At 43.1% G+C, this 18367-nt stretch overlaps 1 protein-coding gene across 1 annotated transcript in view; it reads left to right on the top strand.

The window, feature by feature from the left end:
* The window catches only part of LOC126272521 (monocarboxylate transporter 2-like), a 115285-nt gene that overhangs the window by 48849 nt on the left and 48069 nt on the right, over window positions 1–18367 (top strand). Inside the window, exon 5 of the mRNA XM_049975429.1 lies at window positions 11694–12170. Within this exon, the coding sequence (XP_049831386.1) occupies window positions 11694–12170 (477 nt within the window). The remainder of the gene's footprint in view (window positions 1–11693; window positions 12171–18367) is intronic.

Genomic DNA, 18367 nt, shown 5'->3' with positions numbered 1-18367 from the left:
CCTCAACACGTGGGGCGTGAGATCTCCACAGTACATCGATGTTGTCGCCAGTGGTCGGCGGAAGGTGCACGTGCCCGTCGACTTAGGACCGGACCGCAGCGACGCACGGATGCAAGCCAAGACCGTAGGATCCTACGCAGTGCCGTAGGGGACCGCACCGCCACTTCCCAGCAAATTAGGGACACTGTTGCTCCTGGGGTATCGGCGAGGACCATTCGCAACCGTCTCCATGAAGCTGGGCTACGGCCCCGCACACCGTTAGGCCGTCTTCCGCTCACGCCCCAACATCGTGCAGCCCGCCTCCAGTGGTGTCGCGACAGACGTGAATGGAGGGACGAATGGAGACGTGTCGTCTTCAGCGATGAGAGTCGCTTCTGCCTTGGTGCCAATGATGGTCGTATGCGTGTTTGGCGCCGTGCAGGTGAGCGCCACAATCAGGACTGCATACGACCGAGGCAAACAGGGCCAACACCCGGCATCATGGTGTGGGGAGCGATCTCCTACACTGGCCGTACACCTCTGGTGATCGTCGAGGGGACACTGAATAGTGCACGGTACATCCAAACCGTCATCGAACCCATCGTTCTACCATTCCTAGACCGGCAAGGGAACTTGCTGTTCCAACAGGACAATGCACGTCCGCATGTATCCCGTGCCACCCAACGTGCTCTAGAAGGTGTAAGTCAACTACCCTGGCCAGCCAGATCTCCGGATCTGTCCCCCATTGAGCATGTTTGGGACTGGATGAAGCGTTGTCTCACGCGGTCTGCACGTCCAGCACGAACGCTGGTCCAACTGAGGCGCCAGGTGGAAATGGCATGGCAAGCCGTTCCACAGGACTACATCCAGCATCTCTACGATCGTCTCCATGGGAGAATAGCAGCCTGCATTGCTGCGAAAGGTGGATATACACTGTACTAGTGCCGACATTGTGCATGCTCTGTTGCCTGTGTCTATGTGCCTGTGGTTCTGTCAGTGTGATCATGTGATGTATCTGACCCCAGGAATGTGTCAATAAAGTTTCCCCTTCTTGGGACAATGAATTCTCGGTGTTTCAATTTCCAGGAGTGTATATCGTCATTCAACGGAACTTTTTTTTATTTTTACACCCACTAATTTATGCCTCAGACTTTTTTAAATGAAATTCTATAGTTTTTCTGTGGCACTGGCATGTTCTTCAAGAGGAATTGTGTGGAATACGATCAAATAATAATAGGATATCAACATCGCAAACCACTTAAAAGACACAAACAGTACTGATTCGGAATGAACACTGTGAGAATGCATCATTGCTTAGAAAACGGTCTTGGCTTTCGTGGCAGTCCGCCAGAGACCAGTGAAGAATGTATTAGCTTCAGACAACAGAGGTGTCAAAAATCAAACAAGATAAGAACACATAAAAGGAAGTTGGATAGGAGCGAGGCATCACTGACTGAGGAAGACGTCAAAAAGAACAATATCAGGAACTTCTACAAAACTTTTAAACAAATCCTACAAAAGACCACCTACTTTCAGCTTCAAAAATGAGGATGTAAAATTAGCCCTAATCAACCAAGAAAACTGTGAAATACTAACAATTTATTTCAGCAAGTAGTTAAATAGTAAAGAATAAACTTCTCGAATAAAATCTGGGCTGTTTTTACACAAATTCAGAGCCACCCAGCATGACTGAAATGCAAAATAACATTAAAGCAAATAGGCAACCACGAAGGGAATGTAAAAAACTGCAGATATTGAGACAATAAAGAAGCTACAAGGGGCCTTTCCAAATATCTGGGAAGCAGAAACTATAACTGAAAATTGGGGAATGCCATTAAGTCATTTTATTCACAAAAATGATATAAGACTGAACTTGAAATCTTTTCAGTAACAAACAAATTTCTTTCAAATGAATTAGAAAAGGGACAGGAAAGCTAACTGAGTCAGTAATTGGGAGAGTACCAACTTTGATTTAAACAATGGGCAATCCTGCGTGGTGCCAATTTTAAATCTGAATTTTCCAATAATTTACAGAGGAATTAGAATCAAAAGCATTTATAAATTATGTAGTCCTCAAAAAAAAAAAAAAAAAAAAAAAAAAAAAAAAACGCATCGAATGACGGAGAAACAGTATTCACTACCTCAAACGTGTTTGGAGTGATGACAGATCATCTGCAATAATAAAAGACACACTGATAAATATAAAATGTTAATTTACATTTTTAGGTGAAATCTTGAAACATTTTGAGCTCAAAACTGGTGTAAGATGAATGGTGGCCATACATGTTCAATTATGTGCTAGGAAAGGTGGTCAGACATTGAGGAAAAGAACAGAAGAAGAAAGTATTTTAAAAATCATAACTGCGAGAGAGAGTGATAATCTGAGGATTATTGATTGTTCGGCTTCTACAGACGATCTTGCCACTTAGCTGAATCTATAGAAGAAGCAACAATACAGACAAATATCCTGCAAGCGATAGTTTCTAAAGCGGCTATAGATACCTTTGGAAGAACAAAGTATGTGACAGATGCAATGGTATATACCTTATGTGTTCTGGCCGTAGGCAGTTCGCTCCGCTCTCTTGTTTTTCCAATTCAAACCTTGATTAAGTGAAGTTAGTTTCCGTCATTGAAATACTTACACCTTCTTCTACGTGGCATTATTCTGGTGGAGACGCTGGGTGATGTGTTAGCGCACATTATCGACGGCACAGTGGCTCCCATCAGAACACGAGACAGCCGCCGTTTACGTGGCGAGAAACTCGAGTTCGAGCCATATTCAACAGATCACAATCTACAGGAGACAGAAGAAGAAGAGGACGTTACGATGGCAGCAACTGTGTGCCACCACATGAGACATCCTTCCGGGTTCTCTGGTGACGATGGCCAAGATCCAAACAAGTGGCTGAAGGTATATGAGAGTATAGCCAAATTTAACAAATTGGGATGTCGCTGTGTGTTTGGCTAACGTGTTTCTACTTGGAGGGCACTACCAAGCAATGGTAAGAGAACAACGAGGAGAAGTTCAAAAGTTGGGAAGTATCCCTGGCGGAACTGCGCAACTATTTCGGTGACACACAACGACAGATGAGCAAGGCTGCGTCCAGGAGAAAGTACAGCATCCTACGTTTAAGACATCTTGGAGCTGTGTAAAATAGTGGATCCTAGAATGAAGGAGGAAGAAAAGCTTGCACATCTCATGAAGGGTGTTGCTGAGTATATGTATCAAGCCCTACTCCTGAAGGAAGTTTCGACAGCAGACGACATCATAAAATGGTGCCAGTTCAAATGGTTCAAATGGCTATGAGACTATGGGACTTATCTGCTGAGGTGACTGTCCCCTAGAACTTAGAACTACTTAAACCTAACTACCCTGAGGACATCACACACATCCATGCCCGAGGCAGGATTCGAACCTGCGACTGTCCCGATGATGACAGTATATCGAGACAATGCATCAAAAAAGAAGTACGCGCAAGAAGTTTGAGCGGCTTTCAAACATCGTATCGATGTCTCTGATGGAGGAAGAAACTGATTTCACAAGTGTTCTTCGTCAGATAATGACAGAGGAAGTTCAGAAGGCACGTGGATTGCACGGCGAGCAAATAACCGAGACGCTTCATGACGTCATAAGGGAGGAAGTGGATCAGACATTGAACGCAATATGTCGTCCTTCATTTCCCTTTAAAACGGTGAAGGAGTCGAGACCCAAGTGACTTTACGTTTCTACAATGACGCATGAGGAATCTGTTTCGGCACCAAGGAAGACTGACGTCTGGAGGATCCAGGATAACAAACCAATATGTTTTTACTGCGGACGAACGGGACATTTGGTGCGCTATTGTCGAGAAAGGCGGCGGTTATTTGATGACGACAGCGCCAGAAGACAGCAGACCGATCTTAGCCGACGCCAACTCCGGGACGACGGAGATGAACAAGAAGATGTGGGTACAGGACGATTTAGGTCACCATCGCCGCAAGCTAGCAGCTGGAGAGGACGCTCCCCAACATGCCGATCAAGGTCTCCTTCGCAGTTTAGAAACTCCTGCCGATCACCCAGACTCCGCAACCTGAAGAACTAGAGGGTGCGACGTTCCTTGCTGGTGATGCCGTCGAAGAGAAAAATCCTCCGCCATCGATCACTACAAAAATGATAGAAAACGGCGTCGATATCCTCATGGATGGACGACCAGCTCAAACTCTTGTGGACTCTGGAGCATCATCTTCAGTCGTTTCGGAGAAGTACCGTTGCAGAAAACCGTATTCGTCGACGTCAAAACATCTCTGCTGAAGGTGGCTAATGGGAAATATATAAAACCTACAGGAAGATGTGTCATTAGCGTGGGTATTAGTGGCCATACACTGCCCTGAGAATTCAGCGTCTTGCAAAAGTGTAGTCATGATGCCATTCTTGGATGGGACTTTTGTAGAGCTTTTCAGGCAATAATAGATTGTGGTCGCCCGTAGATGATGCTAGACAATATGAGATACTGTGGACAGGAAGATGCGCATCCGAGTGTGTGGAGAATACGTGTTGGATGAAGTGATCATTCCCGCAGTCTGCGCTAGAAAGGTACCTATCACGTGGCATGCCACTCATCAACCCACGGATCTTGTAGTGGAATGTAAGAAAAGCATACCACTGAAGAATTACTTGGTCATCCAAGCCTTTGCCGTCTCATTTAAGAACGGATTCGGTTAATTGTAGATAGTTAACTGTCACCGAGAACCGCAGATCCTTCTGAGACACATGTGCATTGCAAACTCTGAGTCGTTAATTGCAGAACAGCTCAGCATTATAGAATCCTCCCATGCCGAGTCTGTGGGCGAAATTAGCGCTACCACTACAAGACAAGATCTTCTAGCTTGTCTATCACAAAATTTCGCTAAGAAACAACAGAAGAAGCCACTTGCCATTCTTAAAGAGTTCTCTGAATGCTTCAATCCCAGGTGAAGAATAAATTAGACAAATCGACTGTGAAGCACCGAATTAGCACTGGAGACCATCAATCAATAGTGAAGAATGACATCATTCAGCCTTCACAGAGCCTATAGTCGTCACCAGTGGCTTCTCTTCAGGAAGAAGTATGACAGTTGACGCTTTTGTGTTGATTACAGGAAGCTTAATAAGATAACTAAAAATGACGTTTACCCTCTTCCACAAACTGAAGATACACTAAATTTTCTGAAGGGAGCTAAGTCTTTCTCAGCAATGTACATGTACTCGTGATACTGGCAAATCGAAGTAGATGAGGCTGATCATGAGAAGGCTACATTCATCACCCCTGAGGGAACGTATGAGTTTAAGGTAATGCCCATTGGCTTGTGTAATGCACCAACAACTTTTGAACGGACGATGGCTAATCTTCTAAGTCACAAGATGTGGAGGATGTGCCTTTGTTATTTAGATGACATTACAATGTTCTCAGAGACATTGAATGACCACATATAAAGACTGAGGGCCTTTCTTAAGTGTCTCCAACAGAGCGGACTGAAACTTAATCGAAGAAAGTATGGGTTTGGAGCGAAAGAAATCAGAATACTTGGACACCTTGTTTCAAACGAAGCTGTGCGGCCAGACCCAGAAAAGGTGAGATCTACAACGGAATTTCCTATTCCTGAAAGTATTAGGGATGTGAGAAGCTTCCTCGGATTATGTTGTTATTACCGTCGTTTTATCAAATACTTTTCTTTCAAAGCCAGGCCACTCCAAGAGTTGTTAAAAGCCGATGCTAAATTTATCTGGAGTGATGCTCAACAAGATTCTTTTGATGTGCTGCGAAAAGCTCTGACAACTGACCCTGTACTTGGTCTGTATGATCAGAGAACACCTATAGAACTACACACAGATGCCAGTGGGTATGGGATCGGTGCTGTTCTGGTGCAAATTGTCGCGGAGATGGAAAAGAGAAGGTTATAGCCTATTCTTCTGGGACACTCACAAAAGCCGAGAGAAATTACTCAACTACAGAAAGAAAATGTCTCCCCGTGATTTGGGCCATGTGCAAGTTTCGACAGTATCTCTATGGAAGGCCATTCACAGTTGTTACAGACCATCGTTATCTTTGTTGGTTGGCAGTTTTAGAGGATCTAACAGGACGACTCTTCAAGAGTATTACATTACCGTGGTGTACAAAAGTGGAAGAAAACACCAAGATGCCGACTGTCTCTCAAGAAACCCTTTGCAAGACCATCAAGACTTTGATGTAGATAGTGACTGTCTAGCTGCAGGAACTCTTTGCTGAGCAAGATATCTCAAATTATGCTTGTCTTAAATCGGTCAGAGGATGTGAAAGGACAGTCTAAGAAAAGTTAATGGATTACTTTGCAAGAAAAACTTTGATCCCTTTTGAGAGAGGTGGCTACCAGTGATTCCTAAACACATGCGCTTAGATGTTCTACAGAAATTCCATGACACACTTGAGGCCGGACATTTAGGACTTATTAAGACATACGATAGGATTCGCAAGAGATTTTTCTGGCCAGATGTATTTAGGAGTGTCCGTCACTATGTGTCGCACTGTCGAAAGTGCAAGAGGAGAAAGACAGTTCCTCAGTAACCATCTGGCCGACTCATACCAATTCCACCAGCCGAAACGTCTTTCAAGCGTGTTGGGATTGACCTCCTCGGACGATTTCCAACGTCTGCTAGTGGAAATAGATGGATAATTGTTTGTACTGGTTATCTGACACGCTATGCCATTACAAAAGCCGTGAAAACAGCCGAGGCATTCGAGATAGCCAAATTCATCATGGAAGACATGGTATTAAAACACGGGGCCCTGAGGCCGTTAATTACGGATTGAGGAAAAGTTTTTCAATCGAATGTTGTGACAGACATAAACCGTCGGTGCACCATTACTCATCACGTGACGACTATGTACCATCCGCAAACTAACGGGCTTACTGAACGCCTTAATAAGACTTTGGTCAACCTTTTATCAATGTCCGTCAATGTTGAGCAGAGCAACTGAGATGAGGTGCTACCTTTTGTGACGTTGGCCTACAATATCGCCGAACAAGACACCATAGCGTTTACGCCATTTTTCGTGGTGCACGGGCGTGAGGCGACGACGACGATGGACACTGCGTTTCCGTTACATCCTGATGACGTGAACGACGACTACATCGGCCAGGTGTTAACCAGAGCTGAGGACGCTCGGCAGTTAGCTCGACTCTGAACGCCGCAAGCTCAAGAAAACGATCGCCGATGGTATGACGAGAGATGCCGCCCTGTTGTCTACCAGCCTGGTGACCTCGTCTGGATCTTCACTCCTGTTCAGAAGGTTGGTCTTTCTGAGAAACTCCTCAGGCGCTACTTTGGTCCTTACAATGTTGTAAGACAGTTGTCTGATGTACTTAAGAGGTTGAAGATTTCGACCCCGACACAAGACGATGACAGATCAGAGATACGGTCCATGTCCTTCGAATGAAGCCCTATAAGGATCCTGCAACCCAGGGTAAAATTCGAAGCTCCAGCGACAGGCAACAAGCGGAAAGGCGACGATGAGCGTATAACGTCTTTCTCCACGTTAGCGCCAAGTGTAAGGCACTCACATCTAACGTTACCCGCTGTGAGTAATTTTATATTTGACCGTGTGTTTACCTATTGGATAGAGCCTATTGAACATGAATTTCATATAATTGGCAATTAGGAGAATACTGGAAAACTTAAATTTTGTAAGTAATGAAAGTAGTAAAATTAGCGTAAATGAAATACCAAATGGTCGCCAGCCTAATTAGACATAATAATTTGAAAAATGACGTTCTAGAAATTTAAATATAATTTAGTAAAAGGGACTTTCATTCTTTTTCTCTTTGTAAAGTGCAATGAACACGCACAACTACCGGACGGACTGAACAGTATACAGCAGTAGTTATTATTTGCATAAAATGGCCACCAAAGACAGATAAATTGCATTTTACTCCTATTGATGACAGTAAATTATCTCAATCATTAATTAATTCAGCACCAAAATGTTATCAATGACATCACGACACTAAAATTGGGCGTGGAAAGAGTCATGGTCTAACTATAACACGAACCACAAATGCACATAAATAACACTGTAAAAACACTTTTTTACCCTCTCTCATTTATGGAAATACTTTAGGTTTCTTTCTCAAAAATAATATTTAGTTTAACTTTCTCATAATAGAAAAGAATATAATGGGGGCCCATAAAGTGTCATTTATCTACGTGAAAATTCTGTAACTGCTTCAGAGACAAATTGTACCACACTAATGTGAATTTCTAACCCCACTTGAATTTGTTTATATCTCAGCACTATATAGTAATTTATTCAACTGTTATTCTCAAATAAAACTTCAGACATTAGTTCATGGTAGTAGTTAAAGCAAAAATCAATTTTCCTGTAAGTCAAATAATGTGACTTTTCCATTACATGTGAAGCAGGTGGTTTAACTAGCAATATTTATACACTTTAGCTCTGAAACTTTGACACATTCAAAGTAGAAACAATTCAATAATATTCAGAAAAAGGATACTAGGTCTTTCGTACGTTTAGGATAGGACCCTAAAACGGTTTTGTGATCAGGACAATTCCAAAGTTCACACACATGTTTTTATGACTTGAATTATTATTGAAAAAGCACACACACAAACATACTGGTACATACTAACACACATATCTGATTTCCTTAAGTTGGTCGAGCAGTGGCACAATGGTGGTGGCAAGCACGAGGCGGCTATCTGGTCTCACCTCTTGCTATTTAAGGCTCTTTTCAAGTTTCTTCTTGGCGACGTATTAATCATTTTAGAGCCATTCCATTATATAAGAGCTCCATATTACAGCCAAAATCGCATCCAAGGCAAATTCAACGTAAATCGGCTTCCGAAAGCCTCGCTTGGCACCCACGGTGTCGACTGTACAACTGGTGGCCACTGACTGCGTAATGAACTCTCTCTCTCTTGCCGCCCAGATTGACCGCCAAAGCCACCTTTTACTGCGCGCCAAGCCCCTTCCGTAGCGGAGGGGGTTCCCTACACCTTTTCTACTATATAATCAAACTTTCCTAAGTATGAACCAGTATTCAAAGTACAATTCCTCTTTATTAGTATACATATTTTATGAAGCTTCATTATTTTTACACATTAGTAAGTTTCTGCAATATATGCTTCATAAACTTCCACTTCTCCTCTGACAATTCAAAGGTCTTAACTAGCGCAGAACAATCACTTCATAGTTACATACACATAATTAAACTGTATAAACTACTTACAATCAATAATGGAGTTACAAGCGTAGCTGCAAAGGAAGTATATGATCACCGCCAGGGCGAACATCAGTGATTTGGAGTCGGAGTATGCAGGACCGACGACTCACTCCGGGACTAGCAGGACGTAAGACCGAGACACTTTTCTCTTAAGGAGGGAGCAATGGCGCAGTTACCGTGCTGTAATGGTTATGATACTTGACTGTTGCATGCAGGGTCGCCAATTTAAAACTCACCTGAATTGTAAAATTTTAATTTCTACACTACTGGCCATTAAAATTGCTACACGACGAAGATGACGTGCTACAGACGCGAAATTTAACCGACAGGAAGAAGATGCTGTGATATGCAAATAATTGGCTTTTCAGAGCATTCAGACAAGGTTGGCGCCGGTGGCGACACCTACAACGTGCTGACATGAGGAAAGTTTCCAACCGATTTCTCATACACAAACAGCAGTTGACCGGCGTTGCCTGGTGAAACTTTGTTGTGATGCCTCGTGTAAGAAGGAGAAATGCGTACCATCACGTTTCCGACATTGATAAAGGTCGGATTGTAGTCTATCGCAATTGCGGTTTATCGTATCGCGACGTTGTTGCTCGCGTTGGTCGAGATACAATGACTGTTAGCAGAATATGGAATCGGTGGGTTCAGGAGGGTAATGCGGAACGCCGTGCTGGATCCCAACGGCCTCGTATCACTAGCAGTCGAGATGGCAGGCATGTTATGCGCATGGCTGTAACGGATCGTGCAGCCACGTCTGAGTCAACAGATGGGGACGTTTGCCAGACAACAACCATTTGCACTTAACAGTTTTGACGACGTTTTGCAGCAACTCTGTTTGACTCAATGGCCAGAAGCATCAAGGCCGTTATTACGGCCAGAGGTGGTTGTTCTGGGTACTGATTTCTCAGGATCTATCCACCCAAATTGCGTGAAAATGTAATCGCATGTCAGTTCTAGTATAATATATTTGTCCAATGAATACCCGTTTATCATCTTCATTCCTTCTTGGTATAGCAATTTTATGGCCAGTAGTGTATATTCGGTTCGATTACATTCTAGAAGTATCCAGAAATCTCAAGAATCATTGTACTGGAACGTTCTGTGACTGTATATATACCGTGTGTGTTCTGGCCGTAGACAGTTCGCTCCGGTTCTTGTATGTGCAAGTGCTGAATAAACCTTCGGTATTTGAAGTTAGTGTTCGTCATTCATCCAGTTACACCTTCTTCTATGTGACAATATATTTACTCTGCTCCTCAACTGATAACGCACTACACCCCGCTTTCATCTTTTTCTTAATGTATTTTGAATGGCCTTAGTTGCCCCAGCCTCCAGAATACAGGAGTCATTGACCAACAAAGGCACTTCTGCCCACTGTACGTCGAATTGTAGAGATATTATAATGGGTGCAGTAACACGGGCACGGGACGTTGGGAGCACATTGAAACACACCATTGTGAGTCACCGTAGATGTTCGTTCACACGTGTAGCTACAGTTACCTCGAGAACCACACAGAACGATGCAATTGACTTGCCAATAGGGCAACATTCAGACAAATAGGGGAGTATTCTCGCGTGAGGGTCGTTAACATGGGATGAAATGGGCCCCTGGTACATGTTCCATCTGCTCTCACCAGCCAGTGGTATTTGAATCTACTGTCCAATAATGTTTATCTGTTGGTTCACCTATAGCACATCTCAAGTGCCCTGTAGCTTCAACAAGACAATGTATCACGCTATCGTTCCAGAAGTGTTGTACAGCATGCTGTTCCTCGTGATATGATTCATAGTGTACGAGAAACAGACCACTGTCAGGAGAGTGATGATTTATCCTCAGAGATCACATGACCCCCGTCCCATTGAAGAAGTTTTTATGTTACAGAGGAAGAAGTGCGTACCTTTTACCGAAATTCGATCAATCTATGTCAGTTAACTAGCTGGATGTATTCCTATCTTTCCCTACACTTTCTGTCCTCTACAGCTCCCACAAGTAACATTAAAGTTATTACCTTGTGTTTTAGCACATGTCCTACCATCACCTCCTTCCACTCCATGTTAACAACATATTTTTAACCTCGTTTGTTCTGTGTAGGAGCTCTTCATTTTATATCAAATAAGCTCATTTTATCATCAAAGTCCTTCTGTAAGTCCACAAATGATTCAATGGTCTACCTTTCCCGTTCGTTTAAGACAAAATTATTCACTTCTGCACAGTGCTTCTTTCCAAGTGGTAATTTCCAGAAATGTAAGGGCTATGATAGTAGGTTTCTTTTAGTAAGGTATGTCCTCTCTGTCTATGCTAGTATCTTTCTTATATCGTCCTTACTCCTTGCAAACATCTGAAAATGTGTCTTGAATAATTAACCTAACTAATAGTTTTTAATTGTAAGAACAACGTAATTGTCTTCATAGTTGTAACCTCTCATCGGAAGTTTTCTAGCAAATAAAATACAACAGCTATCGTTGGACAGGTCTCGGCAGTGGATTGGTGGCGCCCTCTAGCTTCATAGCAGTCAAATCGTACTTCGTGAAAGCACGAGGGCGTGCCGTCGGCATGTCTATGGCGGGCGGCAACGTGGGGCAGATGATGATGCCGCACCTGGTGCGTTTCCTGCTGGAGAACTACGGCTTCAGCGGCGCCATGCTGGTGCTGGGAGGCGTGGCGATGCACCTTCCCGCATGCAGCCTCCTCTACCAGCCACTGGAGTGGCATGCCGAGCGCCGACCAGTCGCCAGCGAGCTGAAGCCACTGAAGGGCGAGCCAGACAGTTCCACAGATCGCACTGCACTGGACAAGGAGTCGCCCAAGGTCCGGCCACCGAGGCGTTTCGCGTCCGTGGCGTCACTAGCCACTTCCGAGCTGGGCGACATGAGTGAAGCCATACCTGTCGAAAACAAGAAGTGTCTACCTCCCACTAGCGAAGAGGACCCAGGCCCTGTCCAGCAGAGTGAGTAACGACGAATATGTATCAACATCTTGTCGCTCTACTAACTGTGACGTTAGTGATTCTCAGTCCATCACCGAATAGGGCAATACATAAAGCATCCACTGGGCCAGCCCCACAAGGGCCAGCTGGTATGCTGAACTGAAGCTTGCTGTCCTTATTAAGGGTGAATTCCAGTTACTGCTTTTGTTACGCTGTGTCGCTGTTCATGTAATGGTCTAATGCAATTATTTGTCGATTTTTGGACCATGATCCACCTCAACTGTTTTCTTGGAATAAGCTAGATACAGGTACCTCTTGCGTTCTATCCAATGTTGCTGTATAGTACGTTCTGTCTGCCTGAAATAATAGGAAGTGCTTAGACAAAGGATCCAATACGCGTTACACATTTGAGTCCTGTATCATTATTAGCTGGCCTCATCAGTTACCACTTTGACGGTGGTTCGTCAAGTGTCCTTGTAAAGTCATTTAACTTTTCCTCGCAAAAATTACAAAAATTAGCAGTTTGGGTAACAGCTTTCATTAATTATTACTAGAAACTTTATATCATTACAGGTAATGCCTTAGTAGGATTTCACAAATAAATTACCATGTAGTTGGTCATCTCAGTAAATGGCAGATTCATCTAACATACTATTTTGGAAACCAATTTTGTAATTATTAGTTTGTAACCATGGAATCTCCCATGAAACCAATTACAATAACCAATGGCAACTTTACTCAAATAAGTATACAATAGGAACTATAACATATGTCGAAAGGTTCGGTACTGATTTTGACATAACCGATATCAAATTGTCATTTTGATTTATATTTTATGTCTGTCGTTGTTAGTCCTTACTATTAATATTTTATTAATCACAAAAGAATCAAAAACACTTTTTGAGTTCATATGAACAATATGTTAATCTAGAAGTAGTATTATGGTAAATGACTTCTCGTATTTAATCCACCTTACCCGGTTGTTGAAATCATGTTTCTACTGGGTCCTTGTTCCTTCCGTTACTTATGTCACTTACATTACCCCTTTTGAAAAGCCAATCTCTAATGACCTCATTGGTGATGGGACTATACGTTCCAATCTTCCTTCCTTGTTGGAAACGTTCCGCTCCAGTAACTAAATGATAAGGACCTGTGTATTATGAAGAATACTGCATGTGATTTATCAAACTGAAACCAACTTACAAAATTGTAACTTATGACCTTAACATTTGAAAATCTATACTAAAATAGTGGGCTACATAGACTTCTTCTATGCTCATTATAGATATGATAATGGTTCCTGCACCGTGAACCTGCTATTATTTATCAGAGTGTTGTTGCATTTGTAAATAATACAAATTATTAAAGGTGGTGGTGGTGGTGGTGGTGGTGGTGGTGGTTAGTGTTTAACGTCCCGTCGACAACGAGGTCATTACAGACGGAGCACAAACTCGGGTTAGGGAAGGATTGGGAAGGAAATCGGCCGTGCCCTTTCAAAGGAACCATCCCGGCATTTGCCTCAAACGATTTAGGGAAATCACGTAAAACCTAAATCAGGATGGTCGGAGACGGGACTGAACCGCCGTCCTCCCGAATGCGAGTCCAGTGTGCTAACCACTGCGCCAAGTTATTGAACTAACTATTTATCAGTTCTTATGTGTCCCTGAAAGAGTTTGTGTATCCTGATGATACAGATAATTTCTTGCAACGTCACATGTTAACGAATCTGAGTAATACGTCCATATGGCTTGCCTATGACAATGTACGTCTCATAATATGTCATGTAATAATCGGCTATTTATAGTGAGATATTACATTCAAAGTGGTACAAATATCACCTTACCACGTAATGTTGTAATGATCTAAGCTTATATTCAATAACAAGAAACTGTTTGAACAAGGAACTCCAACTACATCTACATGTTTATTTTGCAGATCACAACTATATGGTTCATAGAACCACATTCACTTCATTTTTGTACCATTCCATTCTCGGACGGAGCTCGGGAGAAACGGGCAAGTAAATACATCTGTGCGAGCTCTGATTTCTATTATTTCTTCATAAAGATAATTTCTTCCCATGTAAGTGGACGCCAACAGAATATTTTCGATTTGGAACAGAAACTTTCATATTTAAATTAAAGACATACTTCAGCTCAAGTTAAAACTGGAACTTAAAATTCACGATACTGACTGCATTTTAATCTCATCTGTAAAACCTACAGACACCTCTTCGCAGTCCAATGACATTTCAGTCACTGTGAAACGCATCAGTCAATTGATGGACCGCCATGCCTCATATATAGTAGCAATTGATTCAATTAATTGTGATCCATGTCATATTTCGGCCAGTTGATGAATGTTGGAAGCTGACAGCATTGGTGATGTCAGTGACAGCAAAGAGTGAGCCACTAACCATTGTCTTTATTTTCTCCTATCTGTGCAGTTACTTATATGTTCGATCCATTGTGTAATAGGAATCTAATGGAGTCTTAGAAAGGCTTCACGACAGGTGGGGGAAGGCGACCGCTGGCCAGAGCGGCCGAGCGGTTCTACCCGCTACAGTCTGGAACCGCGCGACCGCTACGGACGCAGGTTCGAATCCTGCCGCGGGCATGGATGTATGTGATGTCCTTAGGTTAGTTTGGTTTAAGTAGTTCTAAGTTCTAGGGGACTTATGACTTCAGAAGTTAAGTCCAATAGTGCTCAGAGCCATTTGAACCATTTTTTTGGGAAGGCGACCAGCCCCCAGAGCTCCCTTGGAGAGAACATCTACAGCTACATCTACATCTATACTCCGCAAGCTACCCAACGGTGTGTCGTGGAGGGCACTTTACGTGCCACTCTCATTACCTCTCTTTCATGTTCCAGTCTCGTATGGTCCGCGGGAAGAACGACTGTCTGAAAGCCTCCGTGCGCGCTCTAATCTCTCTAATTTTACATTCGTGATCTCCTCGGGAGGTATAAGTAGGGGCAAGCAATATATTCGATACCTCATCCAGAAACGCACCCTCTCGAAACCTGGCGAGCAAACTATACCGCGATGCAGAGCGCCTCTCTTGCAGAGTCTGCCACTTGAGTTTGCTATACATCTCCGCAACGCTATCACGCTTACCAAATAACCCTGTGACGAAACGCGCCGCTCTTCTTTGGATCTTCTCTATCTCCTTCGTCAACCCGATCTGGTACGGATCCCACACTGACACACTGATGAGCAATACTCAAGTATAGGTAGAACGAGTGTTTTGTAAGCCACCTCCTTTGTTGATGGACTACATTTTCTAAGGACTCTCCCAATGAATCTAAACCTGGTACCCCCCCTTACCAAAAATTAATTTTATATGATCATTCCACTTCAAATCGTTCAGCACGCATACTCCAAGATACTTTACAGAAGTAACTGCTACCAGTGTTTGTTCCGCTATCATATAATCATACAATAAAGGGTCCTTCTTTCTATGTATTCGCAATACATTACATTTGTCTATGTTAAGGGTCAGTTGCCATTCCCTGCACCAAGTGCCTATCCGCTGCAGATCTTCCTGCATTTCGCTACTACTTTCTAATGCTGCAACTTCTCTGTATACTACAGCGTCATCCGCGAAAAGCCGCATGGAACTTCCGACACTATCTACTAGGTCATTTACATATATTGTGAAAAGCAATGGTCCCATAACACTCCCGTGTGGCACACCAGAGGTTACTTAAACGTCTGTAGACGTCTCTCCATTGATAACATGCTGTGTTCTGTTTGCTAAAAACTCTTCAATCCAGCCACACAGCTGGTCTGATATTCCGTAGGCTCTTACTTTATCAGGCGACAGTGCGGAACTGTATCGAACGCCTTCCGGAAGTCAAGAAAAATAAGCATCTACCTGGGAGCCTGTATCTAATATTTTCTGGGTCTCATGAACAAATAAAGCGAGTTGGGTCTCACACGATCGCTGTTTCCGTAATCCATGTTGATTCCTACAGAGTAGATTCTGGGTTTCCAAAAACGACATGACACTCGAGCAAAAAACGTGTTCTAAAATTCTACAACAGATCGACGTCAGAGATATAGGTCTATAGTTTTGCGCATCTGCTCGACGACTCATCTTGAAGACTGGGACTACCTGTGCTCTTTTCCAATCATTTGGAACCTTCTGTTCCTCTAGAGACTTGCGGTACACTGCTGTTAGAAGGGGGGCAAGTTCTTTCGCGTACTCTGTGTAGAATCGAATTGATATCCCGTCAGGTCCAGTGGACTTTCCTCTGTTGAATGATTCCAGTTGCTTTTCTATTCCTTGGACACTTATTTCAAGAACAGTCAGCTTCCAAACATTAAGCCACTTGGAGCAGGGAACAGCGACCTGGATGCTGAGAGCAACATACACGTTTACGGGTCCGGTATTGTCTGCCTCGGCGCTAGTATGGCACAAGTGGACAACATTTCAAAATTAAGGCAGTGCGCTGGGTGGTCTCCTTTCTCGTGGGCAGCTTGTTAGCTGTTTATTGTTAAAAGCTTTTTTTTCTCTCCTCTGTGGGAATTACGACAAATAGGCACAACTCTACGTGATGTGAGAATTTCTCTCTCTCGCAAGGCGGGAAGTAAGCTCATTGCGTGATCTAAACGAAATGAGAAAGTGGCAGTTTCTCTCGAAACTTCAAATGCAGGAAAACATTTCACTGGGGACATAAAAAGATATATGAAATCAGGATTCTGAAGCTTAGTTTTCTCACAGTTGAGTATTTCTTAGGGCAGCTCACTGGTTACTTTATAAAACGTTGGCTAGGTTTTAAGACATATTATGATTAGTGATTCTTAGTTGACTCTTCTGATTGCGAAATATCTTTTGTATGGGTTCTGAGCTAGGTAAAGAGGAAAGACAAACTTCTTTGGACACTCTGGGTGGAGACGTGGGAGACGTTTTTCTGGATTTTGAGACATGGAGAAGCGGATACCGTGAGGACACTGGCTTTGGGCACACAGAAAATTTCAGACTTACATTTCTGGGGGGCAGCCCATCACACTGTGGCTAATGAATAGCACTTATCGAGGGCTCATCCATGACCAAGCACCGTCTTCAATTTGTGTGTGGGTTTCACACAACTTCCTGACATGATCAGGGTAATCACTGCACTGACATCCATGATTATAATTTTTCGAGAATGTGTATTTATAACGATAGTCACTCACATCACACTTCTTCTTTGTCGGCATTGCCAAATCAGCCTAGTTCTGGTTTAAACTTGATTTAATGTGAACACTGGTTCCTGTCAGATCACCGAAGTTAAGCGTTGTCGGGCTGGGATAGCACCTGGATGGGTGACCATCCGGTCTACCGAGCGCTGTTGGCAGTGGGGTACACACAGCCCTTGTGAGGCAGACTGAGGAGCTACTTAATTGAGAAGTAGCGGCTCCGGTCTCGGAAACTGACATACGGCTGGGAGAGCGGTGTGCTGACCACATGTCCATCCATATCCGCATCCAGTGACGCCTGTGGTCTGAGGATGACACGGCGGCCGGTCATTACCGTAGGGTATTCATGGCCTGTTCGGGAGAAGTTCAGTTTAGTTTAGTTTTAGTCCTGAATTAGCACTTTCTCTCACTCTGTCTTTTATTAATGACTTTATTGTGACATTTATTACTTTATTGATTATGCATGTGCTAGTGAGGAGTAATTGTAATAAACTGAGGCCAGTTTGGGCCAAGGCTTTTCATTCATTTGGTATAGGAAACCCTTCTACATAACTAAACTTGCAGAGAATGTTGTAAGAACCAACACCCGGTACTAACGTATGAAGGCCTCTCTGTTAAATTATTCAGTGCATTGCCTGTCAGATTTATTTTCGTGTATGGGTTCATGAGGAAGGATCTGTCTCTTGACCAAACCAGTGCAGATCATTATAGCAGCCTAAACGCTTGTTAGCTCTATTCCGGCTTACTTTTGCAGTTGTAAGCAAAGGATCGATATCAAGTACTTCACAGTTGTCAAGGGAGGTACATTTGTTTTCCTTGAAATAATCAAACTTTTTACAAATTCATACTGAAAAGAATGTATTACCATAAGTTTCTATATTTAAAATAATGTTTAAAACTGACTGGCATGCATTAATTTTCAATACCATTCAGAACTTCTCAAAAAAGGTATATTCGCTGTTCCTAAAAAATCTTAAACTGTATGGAAGTTGCTGCTGGAAAGACAGTCCGTAATACCAAAGCAATTTAGTTAAAT

The sequence above is a fragment of the Schistocerca gregaria genome, chromosome 5 (genome assembly GCF_023897955.1).
Source record: "Schistocerca gregaria isolate iqSchGreg1 chromosome 5, iqSchGreg1.2, whole genome shotgun sequence".
Lineage (NCBI taxonomy): Eukaryota > Metazoa > Arthropoda > Insecta > Orthoptera > Acrididae > Schistocerca > Schistocerca gregaria.
The sequence above is the reverse complement of the archived record's forward strand: the minus strand, read 5'-3'. Positions and strand labels throughout refer to the sequence as shown.